We start from the raw sequence: 19,293 nt of genomic DNA on the forward strand, positions 1-19,293 counted from the left end.
CCCTGATGGCTGGCTGTCAAGTGCGCTGAAGCCAGAGGAGGGAGGAAAACATACCATGCGATATGATTCCTTCACAGCCTAGCCAATCAATCCTTTTGCCAAGCTCTGGCCCGAAAAATCTCGCTCTCTTGTAAGCAGTGGTGGAGGGAAGGTCTCAAACGTCTTGAAGATGTTTCATTATTAAGCGAAATCGATTCTAATGGAAGAGGAAAATCATTTGAGATATGAAATGTTATCAGTGACGCATCGCAGCAAAAGCACTGATCATTGCTTTCATAATACTTTACACATATCCATCTATAAGTCCCAAATTTCAGATTATTAATGTCTGCTTCTGTTCTTCCAAGCAGCCTGTGACATACTGCCGGAGGCTAAACAACATGATACAGCCTGCTGACAGACTGAAGATCATCTCACACATTCTCCTTGACCAAGCCTTGTAGTTTAATTAGACACACCTCATCACCAGCCAACCGCTCACCCTTCATTGCGTGCCAACATTTCATTTGTCATTCCAATTTGATATCAAGCCATTTCTGAGCAACAAAACGTCAACAGAACCGTTCATGGGGGGATACGGATTTGACCAGAGAGCCTCTTCCCGATACTCTGTCCACGATTAATATGCAAGTCAATAGGCAAATTGAAAGGGGTATTTGTCTGTGGTTTCATTAGAGAGGTGTTCATAGAGTGTTCATAGAGAGAGCCGATTTTCAGTCCGTAATCACATCTGCAAGTCTTACTGACCTTTCTAGGTTTTTTTGCTTGTTTGGCTATAATCAGATTATGTATTATTCAAGTACTTTGTTATGTGCAGTCTGCTCACCACATTCCTCACTCTCATAAAAAGAACTACTCCCGCTTTAGCATGTCTGAGCTCTCTGTGTAGTGCCAAAAAAGCAAAAATAACCCCAAATTTTCTAATCTAAATGCATGAGAATGCAATTATTATTGAAAGTTTGTAGATTCAATATTGTAATATTGTAGTCATAAAATGAAATGTAAACACTTACAAACAGCTCTACATACGGAGAAATAAAATTCAGAGGCATGTTGTGGACCCACACTGGCGGTAAGCACACATGCTCCAATCATACATGCTTCTATCATTTTGTTCCTTTCAACTATTCCTTATAAATTAAAGTGGGAAAATGGGAAAGGAAAAAAATTCAGAAAGGATGCACAAATTCAAAAAAAGAGAGAAAAGATAATAAATAAAAAAAGAAGCTCCTTTCCAATTTATTTCGTAAACGAAAACTGAAACTAAGACTAAACCTATTGGTCAAAAAATCTGAAATAAAATTCAAAATTCAAAATAAATGAAAAACTAAACGAAACTAACAACAGTTCCTGAAAAACTAAGTGAAATAAAATAATAATTAGCAAAAATAAATAATCGTTTTCGTAATTAATAAGCTCTTTACTTTGGCGGAAAATCTGACCTGTGGCCGTTTAGGGAAATGCCTGTATATGGCACTTGGCGCGTGAAGCTGAGGCAGTTAACCGCTGTCCTGTGACGCGCTCAATGAAGGACCTTAGTAGCGTCGAACACATCGCTAGTCCTCAGTAGCTGTTCATAAAGGATGCGTCTGTGGCAGTGGAATGGGAAATTGAACTTTTGAATTGAATTGAACTTCTTTAAACTTGAGCGGAGCATTTATAGAATGCTGTTCCCCATCAAGCACACAAAACCTTTAATGTACTACTGTATGTTTGAGATATCATGTTTTCATGAAGGTTGACAGGCTGACTATTATCTTTGTTTTTACAAAACATTTACTGCTAATAATATTATCCATGTGGAGATATTTCCCCACAATGTAGGGAATACCAGGACAAGCACATGCATTCACAGACAGACAGACAGACAGACAGACAGACAGACACAGACAGAGACAGACAGTCTGGTCCACTGTCTTTGTAGGGACTCTCCATAGACGTAATGGTTTTTATACTGTACAAACTGTATATTCTGTCTCCTTACACTAACCCGACCCCTAAACCTACCCAACACACACACACACACACACACAAACAAACTAACCCGACCCCAAAACCTACCCATCTCACACACAACTTTCTGCATTTTTACATTTTCAAAAAAACTATTTCTGTAATTTATAAGCTTGTGTACCTCAATTTAGGTCCACAGTGACAAGTCCCCATGAGTCTGTGTGCATTCAGGTTTAAGTCCCCACTGGGATAGAAAAACATGTACACACTCACACACTGCATAGATACTTCATTATTTAATCACACTGGCTTCACAGCAGGTTGTGTTGGCTGTAGTCAGATGAATTGAGCTGTTTTTTTATGTGCCAGTGGTCACTCTGCTACATTGTACAGCTGAAAAAGTAAACAAGACATGTTTAACAAGATTTCATCTTTAATATGAATTAGTTTGTCTGAATTTTTCATAGTTTTTTCTTGTATACTTTTAAGTTCCATTTATTTGGTGCTTTGTTCAATCTCAAACCATTATTATAGATGTTTATAATATACATACATACAGTATAGATGTCTGCACAAGAGTTAACTGTAATCTCAGCAAACAATAAACTTTTCTGAAATGAAGCGTCTCGCTTTGGTCTACACTGGAAGTGTTCTGTTTGCTCTGTTAAACTATAATTACTAAAACTGAAACTAAATAAAATAAAAATTAAATAGAAATGTGTTTGCAAAATAAAAACTAAACTAAAACTAACAATACCATTAATGAAACTAACTAAAACTAAACTTAAATTTAAAGCAAAATTGAAAACGATATTAAAATAAAAACTAATTTAAAAAAGCAAAACTATAATAACCTTGCGCCTTTTGCTTCTTGTCTCTCTTGACCAAAAATATGTGACTTTAAAATAAATAAATAATTTAGTTTAAAAATACTAATTTAGAAAAAATGTCAGTCAAAATATTTGTCAGTTCAGTCTACATGTTTGCTCAGGGAAAATGTAAAGTTTGCAATAGAGTAGAAAGCGGGGGAGGGCATAGGATTTACTAAAAAACCTGACATACAAAGAGGTTTGCACAGCGGCATGCTAACTAGGTTATTAAGGGATTAATTACAGGGTTAACAGTGGGTGTCAAAGCCCAGCCTGTGTGAAACGCCTTGTCTGACACACACACACACACACACACACACACACACACGCTCACACCGTGATCTGCTCTCTGCCTGGCTAGCCTCAGGAGCTCAGGAAGGTTGTCCAGGCCAGCAAAGGCAGGAGTGGGGGGATACTCGCCTTGCCAGGGCCCTGAGGCTGAAAGTGATATGTTCGTGTTTGTGGGTTGTTCTTTAACGAAATGCTTAAAATGGGCAAATGAGAGCGGTGCTTATCCAGCAAAATTGCTGCTAGATGGAGCAGAAAGTGCACAAATGTTCTATGACACTCCCGTAATGAGGTTTCATATTGATCTGACTGCACTGAGCAGAACTGCTGGCTCTTCTCTCTTTTCTATTTCAACCGACACTGTTCGCTTTAGGCTGCCATTTATTTGGCTAGACTCACTGGTCCTCGAGGGCCTCTCATGGACAGACAGGTGGCCCAGCTGAGCATACCATTCCAAAACATCATCAGCCATTCAGAAACTCCCTTATTTAGCTGATTTGAACAAGACCAAGGAGATGGCTGGACTAGGAGATTTTGAGGGAAAGGAGAAATCATCTCAAAAATGCATTCTGGAAGATCAGTCTCAGTACACTATGTGTAATGCAAGGATATATTATGGAAATGTGACTTTCTACAAGACCTCTATAAGCCCAGTCACTAACTGACATTTGGAATGAATTCATAATGCAATAATACCTGGCTGTTTTACATAAAATATGCCTGATAGCAACACCAGGTGCCTCTGCTAAAATATATTGCAGGGATCTTAAACCTCAGGCAAAGAAACAGAGAGACTTTATTGGATAAACTGTAACTGATGGTTTATCCCATGCTACATAAATAAAATGCATATTTCCACACAAATGTTAGTAAATCACCAGTTCACATTGCTGCTAAAAATTCCCAAGACAAAGAGGTCAAAATGATGTCCAAAATGTCTGTTTAACAAAAGAGCTTGCTTGGCTTAACTGTCAAAAATGAAAAACTGCCATTACTGGGGAAAAACTGAACCTAACTAAAAACCTAACCCACTATGATTCTAAAACAAACTACTTTTTATTTATAATATTACTTTTTTGGACTTTTTTAAAAAAACGTAAAACGTAATCTTTACAGACCAACTAAAAATACTACTAAATTTAATACTGTTAAACCTCTGTAAATATCAGTTGATGTGAAGTACTAAAACTAAAATAAAAATAAAACTAGAAAACTAAACAAAATAGGTAAACTAAACCAAAAACTAACAAATTATATAGTAAAGGCACTAGGAAGCTATATTAAATTGAAAATACAAAGTGAAAATTAAACTTTAGAAAAAACTCAACCAAAAAAAGGCATGGTGAGCATTGAATAGTGTGTATTTTTCTATCACCAGTTACATAAGAACTCAAAGCCCATGAACCTTATACAACCTAATTATGCTTTTGGAACCATAATCAGCTAAAAAAAAAAATAATAATAAAACAACAAAGTGAAGAAGAGTCTCTTTCTTACAAACACCAAACTGTAAGCATTTGGATATTCTTTCTGGTACGAGAAATGAGGGCCAACATGGAATCATTGTGGTGCCACAAGGGAGGTACAACTAACACCGGCAACACTAATTACTTCATTTAGTTTTCATGCAGATTACAGATGCCTGAGTTGTGCCCTGTTTATACAGATAATCCATAGCAACTGAATCTAAAAAAAGAAAAAAGTCCAAAAAAGTTCAGAAAAATTCACGAGTGTGATATTTATACTATAATAATAATAATAATAATAATAATAATAACAACCAGAAAGTGCCAGCTGCCCCGGTTAGACCTGTTGGCTGAACAACAGATAGGCAACATTGTACCATTGTGGAACGCAAGTATTACAAACCATCATATCATCAAGTTATCATATCAAAACATTACAATCGGTGTTGTTTCAAGGTAAAACATTAACAATCACCATAACCTTATCCTAATATGAACCTCATCCTAACTCTGCTGTCTCTCCGGTAGAGGAGCCAGGCCTCAACAACAGCAAGATCAAACATGTGGAAGACCTCCCTGGCCGACCTAATGACCCGTGTGGGGTCAGGGGGGGCCTGACGGGAGCCCCCCGATTATCCGAGACCCCCAGAAGTAGCGCCGCCTTCATCCTCAGTTTGGCGCCACTTGCCCCTGTCCCATTAACCCACTATTTGTCCAATTGCCCACTATAGTGGCCAAATGTCCCGTCGACCCCCGCTGACCAATCACAAGCCACGCCCCCGTCCCACGGACCCATTATTTGTCCGATTACCCACTGTAGTGGCCAAATGTCCCCTCGACCCCTGCTGACCACTTACAAGACGCCCCCGTCCCACGAACCAACTATTTGTCCGATTACCCACTATAGTGACCAAATGTCCAGATGACCCCCCTGACCGGTCCCAAGCCATGCCCCCGTCCCACGAACCAACTATTTGTCCGATTGCCCACTATAGTGGCCAAATGTCCCGTTGACCCCCTGACTGGTCCCAAGCCACGCCCCCGTCCCACGAACCCACTATTTGTCCGATTACCCACTATAGTGACCAAATGTCCCGATGACCCCCCTGACCGGTCCCAAGCCATGCCCCCGTCCCACGAACCAACTATTTGTCCGATTGCCCACTATAGTGGCCAAATGTCCCGTTGACCCCCTGACCGGTCCCAAGCCACGCCCCCGTCCCACGAACCCACTATTTGTCCGATTACCCACTATAGTGGCCAAATGACCAGTCGGCCCCCGCTGACCACTCACAAGCCATGCCCTCGTCCCACGAACCTACTACTTGTCCGATTTCCCACTATAGTGGCCAAATGTCCCGTCGAACCATGCTAAGTTTTCAGTTTGCCAAAATGCAAATACAATTATTTTTTTTTTGATAATTCAAACTTCTTTCCTTACAAATAAAATATACTTTCAAGTATTTAAACCGAGTATGCCTGGTATGGCCTTATGTGATTCCATTATGGTACAATGTTGCCTCAAGGCAACATGCAGTTTTATGTAATTTCCTATGAAATATTTGATGATATATAATGTAAAGTTTTTGAAAATACTTCTTTACTTAACAATGAAGGTGACTCTGATTTTTTGTAACTGATTATCTGGACAGAAATTAGTGAAAAATGCCCTTTTCAGTGGAGAAAATATGGAGCTATGTGACATGTGCACGTGTGCTGAAAGAGGGACCAAAATGGACCCCTGTGGGTCATGTGGCCACTCTTTTGCATTTTCATCAGTTAGTATTTGAGTTCCCCTCCCATTAGAGAGCATTGACTAATTAAATTTTATTACGTTTTTATTATAAAAAAGCTAAAATAGACTATGTTGCCTGGAAGCAACACCGTACCATAGAGGGTTAAAAGGTCACAACACCTTACCATATATCATCTCTACATTAATCAAGTGAAAATGTGGCACTCAAATATGGCATCAGCAAGCCGAGTGAAGCAGAGTGGCGATTCAGACGTCCTTCCAGTTTACCTCCCTGCGATTAAGTGCTCACATATCTGTTCATGCTGAAAGGCAAACATGACCCATAAAGCCTATTTCTACTCAGCTGCGTTCTGCATTTTATAGTTTGAGGTATCCCAAACCATCCATCAATCCATAGGGCAATGTGACAACACTGTGCCTTTTAGTAAGCAGAACAGAGTCATTTCTCATATGCTACAGGTGCAGTACTACCCCAACCACTAGCTGAATACATATTAAAACACAGCAATAAAGTAAACAGAAATTTGGTTCAATGGGGCTATCGAGGGAGGTAGTTCGTCTAGGTTTTTTTTTAAATGGGTAAAGGCTCATAAATTGCATTAGAAGCATGGAATGATCAAAAACATGCACTCTGGAATACTTCAAGGACTCATTTGTGCAGCAAGGCAACATTTAATTTAGCATATTAATACCAAAGGAAAGAAAAAAACAAAAACAGGTTGTTCCAGGATTTACACTGGGGGTTCATGACAGAAATTAAGGTAGAAGTCTATCAAACACTATATTAAACACTCATATATGGTTTGTTTTCCAGTGGGCAAATGTATTTAAATGAAACTCAAAGACAGAAACTGTGAAAAAGATGCTTCAATATAAAATGCATGATTCATTCAAAAAGCCATATATATTTGAGCTTATTAAATCAATGCTAGACTGGGGATTGAGAGAGTAAAATAATGAAGCATTTAGAAAGTGATGTGTGCTTCACTGGGCCTTACCTGATCTGTGTCACCAGGGGAGTGCCAATCTATGACATATTAGGAGAGCCGTATTAATCCTAGCCTGTCTCAAAGCTAGCTTCAAATCAGGAGGAGTCCTTTGTGATTCCTCCATTTCTATTTTCCCTCCTTTGCCATGCATATCCTTTTTAATTTCATCTGAGAGGCGTCCGTGGCTGTCATTGATTTGGTGTGAAACTTCTCTGGTTGCGCTGAGCTGTGCGGCACAGTTCCTCTCCAGGCACTGTGAGCGGTTTTAATTAGAGCACTCTGGGTAAGCACCATGGGGCTCTCCACCTTCCACATAGCAGCCATGGCAACACTCTCTCCAAATGTGCTTTTAATTGAGTGACATCTAATCAGGCCTTGAAATACAACACCGAAGCTAACAAAGCGGGCCAGAGAGTGAAAAGGTCCTGCAAGCCAGCCAATGCTAGGACTGGCGTTCAGGATGTGAACAGCTAAGTGGTTCAAAGTAATATGCCTGCTGATGTCAAAAGGGCCAGAAGAATAATATTGCTAATGTGATGGTTTGAAGCATCCTGAAATTCATGTGAAGAGTGCATGCTCTCAAACAAAAGACAAAAGATATTTTGATGTGTGGAGATTACAGCAGCTCCCATAAGAAAAAGCTTCATGCACAATTCATGAAAGAAGTGTCTTTGCTGGAAATTAATACTTAATATTCGCCTGCTTCTACTAATATAAACAGAAACCGGTCTCTTTGTCATTTACGAATGGAAATGCTTTAACAGAAACAATGAATCGACACATCGTCAGACATTCGGTATCCTGTCGGGTGGCCGTGAAGTACTGTGCAGGGAATCATTTGGCTTATCTGGCCCTGAGGCATGACCACAGGGTAACATCTCCCCTCACTCTGAATTTGCTCTTCCAGCGCTTATTTGTATTCCAAGCCTCCGCGGACCGTCACATAATCTGCGCTCCCATACCCCACTCCCTCTCTCAGTCTTCACTTTCTTCTACACTCGCGTTGCGCGGGCTCTTTCTCTTGTATAAATTCAGGGGATGTTCCCCCCTGAGCGCAAAAACAAAGCGGATGACCTTTGTGCGCGAGTGTCATTTGCACAGCAGAAATAAATGAGATTTTAAAGCCGCTCTGCACGCGCCAACTTGACGCACAGATACGGGGCAGATTGGATCTTATATAGGGCATTATTTTTAATACAGCCTCCAGTTTGGCTGCAGTTCATGTCCAATCCGAAGCCGACAGAGAAAAAGCTAATTGGTGCCATCTTACAAGGAGATGGCCGGGAGATGTGCTCATATTCAGAGCTTCAGCTAAAAAAAAAAAAAATTAAACTTTGCTTTTAGTTTATATAAAAGGAAAAGTTTAGCCACAAAAAGAAAATTGTTAATTTACATGCCTTCATGTCATTCCAAACCTGTATGTCAAATAGAAGTTTAGCAGAATCTCTGAATATACTGCACAAGTCATATGGACCAGTTTTAAATCTTTTGGAGCTGAAAAATCATCTATCCTCATTCACTTACATTAAATCATGAAAAAGAAGCTTAGAGATTCTGCTTAATTTTTCTGTGTTTTTTCTGTAGAACCGTGAAAAAAAGAAAGCCATACAGGTTTGGAATGATGTGGATGAATAAACGGCAACATAATTTACATTTTCCGGTGATATATCGCTTCAACAGGCCACAGATTTCCATTGTTTCACAAAGTCCCACATTCACAAAGTTCTACACATCCCCAGCCGTTTCACATTTGTTAAATATGATGGATAATTTGATGTTTTCAGCCAAAAACATTAATACTCTCCAGCTTACTCAAGTAGCTCAACTTTGAGTAGAAAATGTGAAAAAAGTGAGTCAATTCTATAGGTGTTAACATGCACTCATTTTCTTCTATACGAATGAATCAAATCCCATTTCAGATTCAGAAATTTCTGTTTATATGAACCCTAAACTTTTCAATCTGATACACAGTAAATATTTAGTTAAAGTCCCCGTGAACCGGAAGTTGTAAATGACTTTTCTCCAGTGTTGTGACGTATTTCCCAGTGAAACGGAATATTGAACAGAGGGCAGGGTTTTACTCTAGCGCTCCTCCTCTCCATCTCTCACTCATAGCAGACTAACGGTTTGAGGGGAGTGGTTAAGTGTTTCCCAACCCAAGCCGTCAAACCTACATCATCAGAGAAGGAACGCCATTCCAGACCGGAAGTAACTTTTCAGACTTTGATTAAAGATTACGACGGCAAACAATTTTTTTCTGTGTATTAACTTGCACGGATTAATTTTTCACCACAAGACTAGTAATATGCGCTAACAAAGTAAATAGGGTCAATTTTGATTTCAGTTGGACTTTAATATTCAGTCTCCTCCACTGACCAGTAAATAAACATATGCATAAATAAATATTAGGGCTGTAACAATATGCGATATGAAACCGAAATCGCGACACTCAGATCCACAAACCTGTGTCGCGGTGTGAGAAGGCAGAATCGCGACACACCCCTTCCAACTCCCAGAGTTATCCTTCCTGTCCAGATCCAATGCTACCACATCTTTAAATTACTATTAGTATTATTTGAAGTTAACATTATAAAATACGTAGACCTACACCACAAAACTAGTTGAGGATAAATTCTTTAAAATTGGCCAATTCCAGCGTTATGGATGTGATATTTGCAGTAAAAACTTGAAATCTAAGTTCTCAGAAAATGCATTTAATACCAATATACTGAAACGTCTGTTTATATATCCATACTCCCTCAATAAAGGAGTCCAGAGATTAGAAAAATATCAGTCTACACATGCATTTTATATTTAATATGAGGGAAATACACATCTTTAACTTCTTTAACTTTTAGGAGGCAAAATATTTTTTTGTAATTCTGTGAATTAGGCTACACTGCGCAAACCAAAAGTAATACTACCCACCAGATGAAGAAGGGTTGGCTCTCCACAGAACATAAAATATTCATTTTATTTAATTTTTCGTGTTCGCATTTATGAGGAAAAAATAATGTTACGGACGTGACAGTTCTCCGTTACGGACGTGACCGCTCTGAAAGCGGCACTAAAAGACTGCTTTAAAACTTTCACAGAGACCTCAAACAGAAAGCACAAAGCCTTTCTTTAACGTGAATTTCGTTTTGTATTAATTGTATCTTAATTTTAACCTGTTAAGCTTCACCAGTGCGTCGGCGCACTGAAGCGTTTTTTATTTATTTAATTCAAAATTACTATCAGATTTAATGTTATACCTTGACAAACTATACATCATTAAAAAGATATAAGACTCAAGTTTCAGTATTTGACCACTATTGTATTCTGAGAAACTCATAGTGACAGTTATGTCTTAATTTGTGTCAGGAGTTATGAAATGAAAAAATGAGTCGATACCTTTAATATGAATTATGCGCGTCAGCCGCTCCCATTCATAATAAACTCCCGTGCTGTCGTCATGACAGCGATACACAAAACAACGTCCCTCAGGGCTTTAGCTCACAAATGTGCAGATTTGGAGAAATATTGATAGATTATTTTAGATTTACATCATATTTCTATAGACAGGAATAATATTTATTGAATTTATACCCAAATGCGTCAATGTAATCTTTATGAGCGTTTGGTATTCTAATTCACAGTGTTTTCAATTCATACCAATAGCCTGAGGGCGCTATATGCACAGTAATATAGTCCATATATGAAACATGAAGAAGAGCCATGATCATGTGACATTCCAGGAAGCCTCGAACACACACAAAGCTACAGAGTTCGCGCTGTAAAATGCAGATACAGATGTTTTGAAGACAATAAACATGATTGCAATGATATCTGATTTGCCTGTGTTCTTCAAGCCATGCCAGGTATTTTCATAATAAAAGATTATATTTATAATGTAATGCTAATCTATATAGACTTCATCATTGTGCATAATACTATCAAATAATATATTTTCTGTCTGATTTTTTTATCTGAAGCTAAATTAGATCACAGAAGATTATTTAAAACATTCGGCTTGAGTTATAAAGTACGTTTTGAGCATAAACATGGTTTTAATCTCATATATTGTCGTGTATTGATGGTGTGCTAAGCTAACATGCTAGCTAGCCCTAACTGTTAGTCACATGACATGGTCTTGAAAAACATTTAACTAAATACAGAGTTTTGGGCTTATTATCTTCAGATTTTAAACATAAAATGTTTAGACATGTGGCTTTAGCTGTAGTGCATTTCTAGATTGCTCCAGTGCCAACTTCAATTTTATTTTCATGAGGATGTTTCATAAAAAATAATTTCTAATAACTTTACAAAACTTTGAAGCTATTTATAACAATTTTTGTCATTACGACAATAATTAATTCTACATTTACAATAAACTGCCAGGTGTCAGCTTTCAAACGAGATCATACTTGTGCTTTTAGTACAAAGGGTTCATGAACTGTATCTGTTTCAGTTTGGGTATGTCATTTCTGGGGATTTTTCAAAAGTGGCGTTGCAGCTTAACAGGTTAACCCCTTGCTCATCACCCCCAATTTTGGCAAGTGCTGCATACATGAAATGCCCAAAATAAAAAGGTTACTGCTCATAAGTAATTCTGAATAGAAACATAACACACATACATTTAGAAAGCCAACCCTTGAGAGTTTATAGTTCAAGACTCAAAATTAACCAGACTGTTATTAATATTGAGATATATAAGCTCAAACATATTTTGAACTAAAATAATCTGGGATCACCAGTGATCCCTGTCAGGTAAGGGGTTAAAGGAGAACTCCGGTCAATTTTAACATTGAGCTCATTTTTTTGTACATTTGGAGTGCTGTCAATACAGAGAACAACGACAAAAAACGGTGTTGCCTACACCGAGTTATTCTATTTTTAAAATTTGCACCCTGTTGACTTCAATAGGGCAAGTAGTAAGCCTGCTTTTTAGCCTCTTAACATCCTTTAAGTGTCATTACAAGTGCACAGAAAATGTGAGTGATTCCTTCCGAGTGAACACGGGTGGATCTGACTGCAGTAGATGTTAGAGATGTTAATAAAAACGAAGTTAATTCAGCCAGCGCTCATACCTTTGTTTACATCCTGTTTTCGGTGGAAGGCCATAGTAATCGATTGTCGAGTTCACGCGCGTGATCATTGGTAACTAAACCTATGCGCGTGAACTCGACAATCGATTACTATGGCCTTCCACCGAAAACAGGATGTAAACAAAGATATGAGCGCTGGCTGAATTAACTTCGTTTTTATTAACATCTCTAACATCTACTGCAGTCAGATCCACCCGTGTTCACTCGGAAGGAATCACTCACATTTTCTGTGCACTTGTAATGACACATCAAGGATGTTAAGAGGCTAAAAGCAGGCTTACTACTTGCCCTATTGAAGTCAACAGGGTGCAAATTTTAAAAATAGAATAACTCGGTGTAGGCAACACCGATTTTTGTCGTTGTTCTCTGTATTGACAGCACTCCAAATGTACAAAAAAATGAGCTCAATGTTAAAATTGACCGGAGTTCTCCTTTAATCAATGTTTCATCAACCAATTGCCTAGATTTAATAAATAAGAAGAGACAATAGAACATAATAGATATATATAACAGACAATAGATAATCACAACATGGAGGCACCGGCGCGTGAACTGGAGCTCGTCTCATAAATGAACCGAAACTCAGCATATAAGGTAGCCTACTTGCCTCACAGACCTGAGAAATATATCTATAGAAAGCTTGAAATGTCTACTTTTAAACAGAACAATTCAAAACGAAAGAAAACAGACTGCTCTCTGCTTATGTAATCCATACGAAATGTGCATTTCTCTCTGGCGCATTCACTACTGCGAAGATCACGAGTCAGCATCGTCAACTTCATCTTTGCAGCCACTGACACAGAAAACAATTGTTATTAATAAACAATTAAAATGTCTCCTTGCTATATTTGACATATTTATAATTATTACTTTTGCCGGTTCTTTGTGACCGCTTTTAGGCGCTTTATTGGCAGCGCCACCCTTACATGTTACATTAACGCGTCACCACCGCATCACCCCCCCCCAAAAGAATCAAGGTTTGTATCGAATAGTGGGTCAAAAATCATGATACGAACCGAATCGTGGATTTGGTGTATCGTTACAGCTCTAATAAATATCCACGTTTATATAAAGTAAAACATATGTATACAGAGATCTTATTTTTGAATCCGATTGAGAAGATAATCGTATTGAAGAGTTTACATGCTTAGTTTTTTGCTATTGCTATCAAATTATTTCAGGTTTACACCACCCTTTTCAATCTGACTGAAATTACATTTGGATCAAGCTTAATCGGATAGTTTGAGGTGTTTAGATGAAGGCTTTTCAATGCCATTGAGCAGATTATTTGGGTGCATGTAAACATATCTTATGCAGATCTATACATTAATGTTAATTGTGGAGGTGCTACCTTTTCTGTGTTCCACCAGAAGACAATAGATCTAAAATCAATGGGTGACATCATTGCAATCCTGACATATTATGATGGGAATTGCCTGCCTGCTGAGAGTGACCTCGTGCCCCATCTCTACACTTCCTCTACCAGAACATTGACTGACAAGCAGAGCAGACAGCACTCAGTATTCAACCAAACAAATGAGGGTCAAAAAGAGAAATCCCATCGACACAGGCCTCTTTCCTTGCACAGCATGTATGTGTGACAGTACAGCGTGCTGTGAAGGTGAAGCTTCATACAGCAGGGGAGAGAGAAGCTCTGATAAGGCAGAGCGAGGATACGCTTGACCCTGGACACACTTCACGTGCTGGGTGCGGGAACAAGCGGCAGCCACTACATGTAAGAAGACCCGGCTGATCAAGGCAGGCAGACAGAGATACAGGAACACATTCAGGGTCAGCTTGATGGGCACATGTTAGTGCACCCTGGAGGGCATCTGTCGACACACTCGGACCACTGACTGCTGTACAGGATGGGGGAGGAGATGATGTATCCCTCTCGTTTTTGAAAGAGGGCAGAAGAGATAAAAACAGGAATAAATAAAGCATGCATGACAGTGCTTATAGTGTTGCCGTGCACGTCCCTGTCTGTTATCTATTACTGTGCACGGACGAGAGGTGACGTTTTCTTTGCTTAGACAAGCAAGACTATAGCACAGGGTGGCAACCTTCAAACTGGCCTCTCACTCAGGCTGCCAACTCGCCTCATGTCTAAACCGGGCCCTCACACACTCTCAGACTGCGTATACGCAACACAAACATACAATTGAAGCCTCAGGGTTTGTCTGGAGGGAGTTACCATACATCAAATGTTAATTACAGAATTACTACAAGATAACCAGAACATGCTCGAGTTGTTGATATGAGCCATGTAACGGTGTAATTACTGGCTACTGATTATGCTAAAGCAGCTATAAATGAATTATCCAGCCTTCTATTTATGTCAACTTATAGATTTAGTCACTGCCTGTTGTGGAAGACTGGGGAGTTAGAGAGAGAAACAAGAAACAAATAGGCCAATATGCTGAATTCACACATCTCACAGCAGCACACATTACTCTTCCTCTCTCTATCACATAAACACACACATATTGAGAGCTCAAAGAAACACACATAGGATAGCTAAACAGAAGAGGAAGGATATATCATGAATCATCGTAAGGGAATGAATATACATGAGCATGTGTATGTCATCAACTAGAATGAATGTATGAAAGTAGATTTGATGTGCTACACAGCCAATGATTTAAAAAATAAATAAATGTATTGCCTATAGTTTTTAAATTGCATTTAAATTGATTAAATACACTAATATTCAAAAGTTTGGGCTCAGTAAGACTAAGAAATTATTAATTCAGCCACGATGCATTAATCAAGTGACAGAGACTTTCACATTTGCTACAAATAAATGTTAAATATCGCTGTTCTTTTGATCTTTCCATCCATGTTCTTTTGATCTTTCCATCCATCTAATAATGCTGAAAAAAAAGTATCATGTTTCCACAAAAAAATATTAAGCAGCACAAATGTTTTCAAAATTGATTAGCAAAATTGATTAGAAAATGTGTATATTGGAATGAACCTAAAGAACCTGGAACAATGAAGACTGGAGTAATGGCTGCTGAAAATTCAGCTTTGCCACCACAGGAATAAATTACATGTTATTTGTAAATATATAATAAAATACAAAACAGTTATTTTAAAGTGTTATATTTCACAGAATTATTCACAATATAATATTATCTGTCTTTATTACTATTTTATAATATTTCACATTTAATATCTCACAATTACATATCTCACAAAAAAACATAAATGCAACCTTGGTGTGCATAAGAAACTTTAAAAAAAAAAGAAAATTCTTACCAACCCCTAACTTTTGAACGGTAGTGTATATTACAATTCTTTTTCACAATTCCAATATTGTATCATAAACATATTTTTAAATTGTTTATGTGTTCTTTCATATAATTTTCTATAAGATTTTTCTATAGATTTTACTGAAAATCTGTGCAGTCAGAGCCACTTCTACGAGGCACCTAATGGACAAATGTGAAGCGAACCGCTGAAGAGATTGAAACTGATATAGATTCATTCTCTCTTTCTCCCTGACACGCAAAGTCACGTTTCCCACAGTTTCAATCGTGATCCAATTATGATATCGCAATGCACTGCGATGTGTATCGTTTTGTGAGGTAGTTGGCGATACCCCGTGTAGCCTTGAGCTTTCAGCTTATTGGTCAGTGTTAAGTGTACATTCTGAGGTGAAGTTTTAACACTTCCAGTGTAGACAGCATCAAGACATTGTGGTGTCTATACTGTTACTGGAAGCATTGAAGCTTCTACGGGTACTTGCATGCACAGTAACAGTAACAGTAACACGTTACATGGGATGAAAAATATGAGAGAAATGGAAAATTGTGAAAGAAATAGAAAAGTGTATTAAAAAAAATATATGATATGGTTACCAAGAGTATGCAGGAGGTCAGGGGTCAAGGTCAACATAAACAGCAAAACCGGAAAACATGGCAGCGGCATTGATGTGTCTGTGGAAATAAATATAATAATAAATCAGTGAATGAATCAGAAAAGTACTCAATGAAGTGATTGCACATGGCCAAGCAGTCCAAAGCTCCACACTAGAAAACTCATACAGCAGAATAATCCACAAAGATTATTTTCTGTTTACCACAGGATCATGTGCACTACTTTTATCCCTAAAGTGCATTGTGCATCCTGTTTTTATCCCTTAGATTAGTCTGAGATATGTCTTAGGTAGGAAGACAAACTCCTTGTCGTTCTTTTTCATACTTACCTATGCTTTTAATAAATGAATAAATGACTCCCAGTTGAGAAAGCAGACAATGTGAGTGAAGTATTCAAAAAAATTAGGCAGAATCTTTTTATCATCCTTGACTGAAGGAGCAAGTCATATTTGACTTTTCTATATTTAAAATCACTCTAGAAGAATTATTCGAGGGCTGTGCTATAATTTCTAACAAACACACGCTTGTTCCGGCACAAATTAACCACTAAGACATCTCTGAGGTGACATTTCAAACCTGCAATAATTAACAGAACATGCACCCACCACATATTTCAGAGAAGTGCATACTGATATAAAAAGGATGATGCATGTTCCCTACCCTACGTTCATTCTACCTACCGGCCAACACATACAGAGGCAATCATAGTATTTCCAGAACAATGTGCAGAAGGTAGGACATTGCTAGCGGAGCACCTTAGAGCTCATTACACCAGAGCATTGCTATGCAGTTAAAAGGTCTTATGGGTAGTTCGTAGAAGGCCTGGGCAATAAAGCTAAATAAAATGTTTATTTATAATTTTCAGTCTTTAGCGATATTCAATAGAGGTTTGAGACTATGGTTCTTTATTAATTTTCAATAATAAAAAGCATAATTGTAACCTTGCAGTCAATGTAGCCAATTACATAAATAATGTTTAATACAACAAGAGAAATACAATAAACTTCTAATGAAAATGATTAAGGCATGTTTCACATACTGTTTTTCACTAAATGCAAATAAGAAAGATTTATATTTAATTCTAATTTTCATTATGCACCTATAACAAAAAAGCCATATTTGCCTGCTTGAGCTTTTAATAAAAAAAATTAATTTATGAACAATGAACATTAAATGATTATGCAAGCAAATTGCTAAATTAGTAATTTTTTATTTAAATTGAGAGTTTTACTAAATTAACTGAACATACCAACCCTAACACCATTTATTCTTCTGAGGTTTGTATCAGAGATGCTATTAAAACATCTCTTTTTTAAAGTCTCATTCTTGAATCACGAGAAGACATGGGATTAGTTTAATGGACGACTAGAGATGTACCGATACTAAATTTCTCTGCCAATATCGATAGCTTATTATTCAGATTAAAATTAAAACAGATTTAGATTTTCTTAAGGAAAATAATCTTTCCCAACTAATGCTATAAACTATACAGGAAACACTTTAATTTGATACTGTAACAGTCATGTTCTTTTAGTTTTGTTTTCATGGACTCTTAGTTTGTATTCTTTAGTTCCTGTTTTCCCATGACTTAGTTTTCCGCCATCATCAATTAACATGGACACCCATCTCAGCTGTCATTCGTCATGTTTGTTAGCTCTGTGTATTTAGTTCCTCGCTGTTCTCTGTTTCCTGTCGGTTCTCGTTAACGCACTAGCTAAGTTTGGTTATGTATGCATTCTGCTATTAAAGCCTGTTTATTCTTATTTCGTCTTCATCGTGTTCCTGTTGAAGCCACGCTGAGGCCATCCTTAAAAATATTCTTGTTTGCCGTAACCCGACCAACCAAGTCAATTTAGGTCCGACCCAATTAATTTTTTTTTCCCCTTTTAGTCCGACCGACTTGCCGATTGTAAACTTGCGTTAAGACCGACCAATTTTTTTTTTACTCTACAAACAACTAATACAAATGCAATAAAATGATATTAATTATATTTTATTGTGAATAAATAGGCCTACATAGGCTACAAACGTAGGCTACGCTCTTTCTTTTAAATAAAAACCCGTGGCGTCATCTATGATTATAAGGGCTGTGTAGGCTGTAGGCCTATGCGAAATGAAAGTGAAATCGCGACACTCAGATCCACGAAAAATATGTTTTAGTAGGCTAATTCTATGAATTACACTGCGCAAACCAAAAGTAGGCTAATATACCCACCGGGTGAAGAGGGATCGGCTCTCCACAGAACATAATAGCCTATTCATTTTATTTTATTTTTCGTATTCGCATTTATGAGGAAGAAACAATGTTACGGACGTGACCGCTCTGAAAGCGGCAATTAAAACTTCACAGAGATCTCAAACAGGCATTTAAAACACCAAATATTAAGAATGGGCATATCAAGCAAAATAAAATTCGATGATTGATCGAAAATTGTATCTCTCCCCCCACATTCTCACCGGCAACGCTCCGACAGTAAATTTCTCTGTAGGCTACTGTCTAATAGGCCTGTGTTGTAGCCCGCAGTCATTAAAAAACGATTTAGTTTCATATTCATGTTTAAATAAAATAATATATATTTTTTTAAATTTCATGTTGATTATATGAAAAGTGAATAGCATGAATAAGATAAGATGATCCCGAAAATATCGGAAGACAAATGGAGTGGGCAGACATGGTTTTAACCACTTCATTAAGTTTGTTTTTGTAGAAAGTCTGTCTTTAAAGTGAATTTCGTTTTGTATTAATTGTATCTTAATTTTGATCAATGTTTCATCAACCAATTTCCTGTATTTAATAAATAAGAGGTAGGCTAAATAAGGCAATATAATCAGGACACGGAGTCGCCGGCGCGTGAACTGGAGCTGGTCTCTTAAATGAACCGAAACTCAGCGTATAAGCTACTTGCCTCACAGACCTGAGACATATATATAGGCCTATATATAAAAAAGCATGAAATGTACACTTTTAAACAAAACAATTCAAAACGAAAGAAAACAGACTCTC

General features: G+C 37.7%; 1 protein-coding gene across 1 annotated transcript in view; it reads right to left on the reverse strand.

Annotated features, from left to right (window-relative positions):
- camta1a (calmodulin binding transcription activator 1a) overlaps positions 1-19,293 on the reverse strand; it is a 434,758-nt gene that overhangs the window by 349,931 nt on the left and 65,534 nt on the right. The window contains 3 exon segments of the mRNA XM_079849916.1: positions 16,272-16,297; positions 16,300-16,324; positions 16,326-16,349. Coding sequence (XP_079706042.1) covers positions 16,272-16,297; positions 16,300-16,324; positions 16,326-16,349 — 75 coding nt within the window.

This window comes from Squalius cephalus (genome assembly GCF_949319135.1).
Source record: "Squalius cephalus genome assembly, chromosome: 18".
In the NCBI taxonomy this organism is placed as follows: Eukaryota; Metazoa; Chordata; class Actinopteri; order Cypriniformes; family Leuciscidae; genus Squalius; species Squalius cephalus.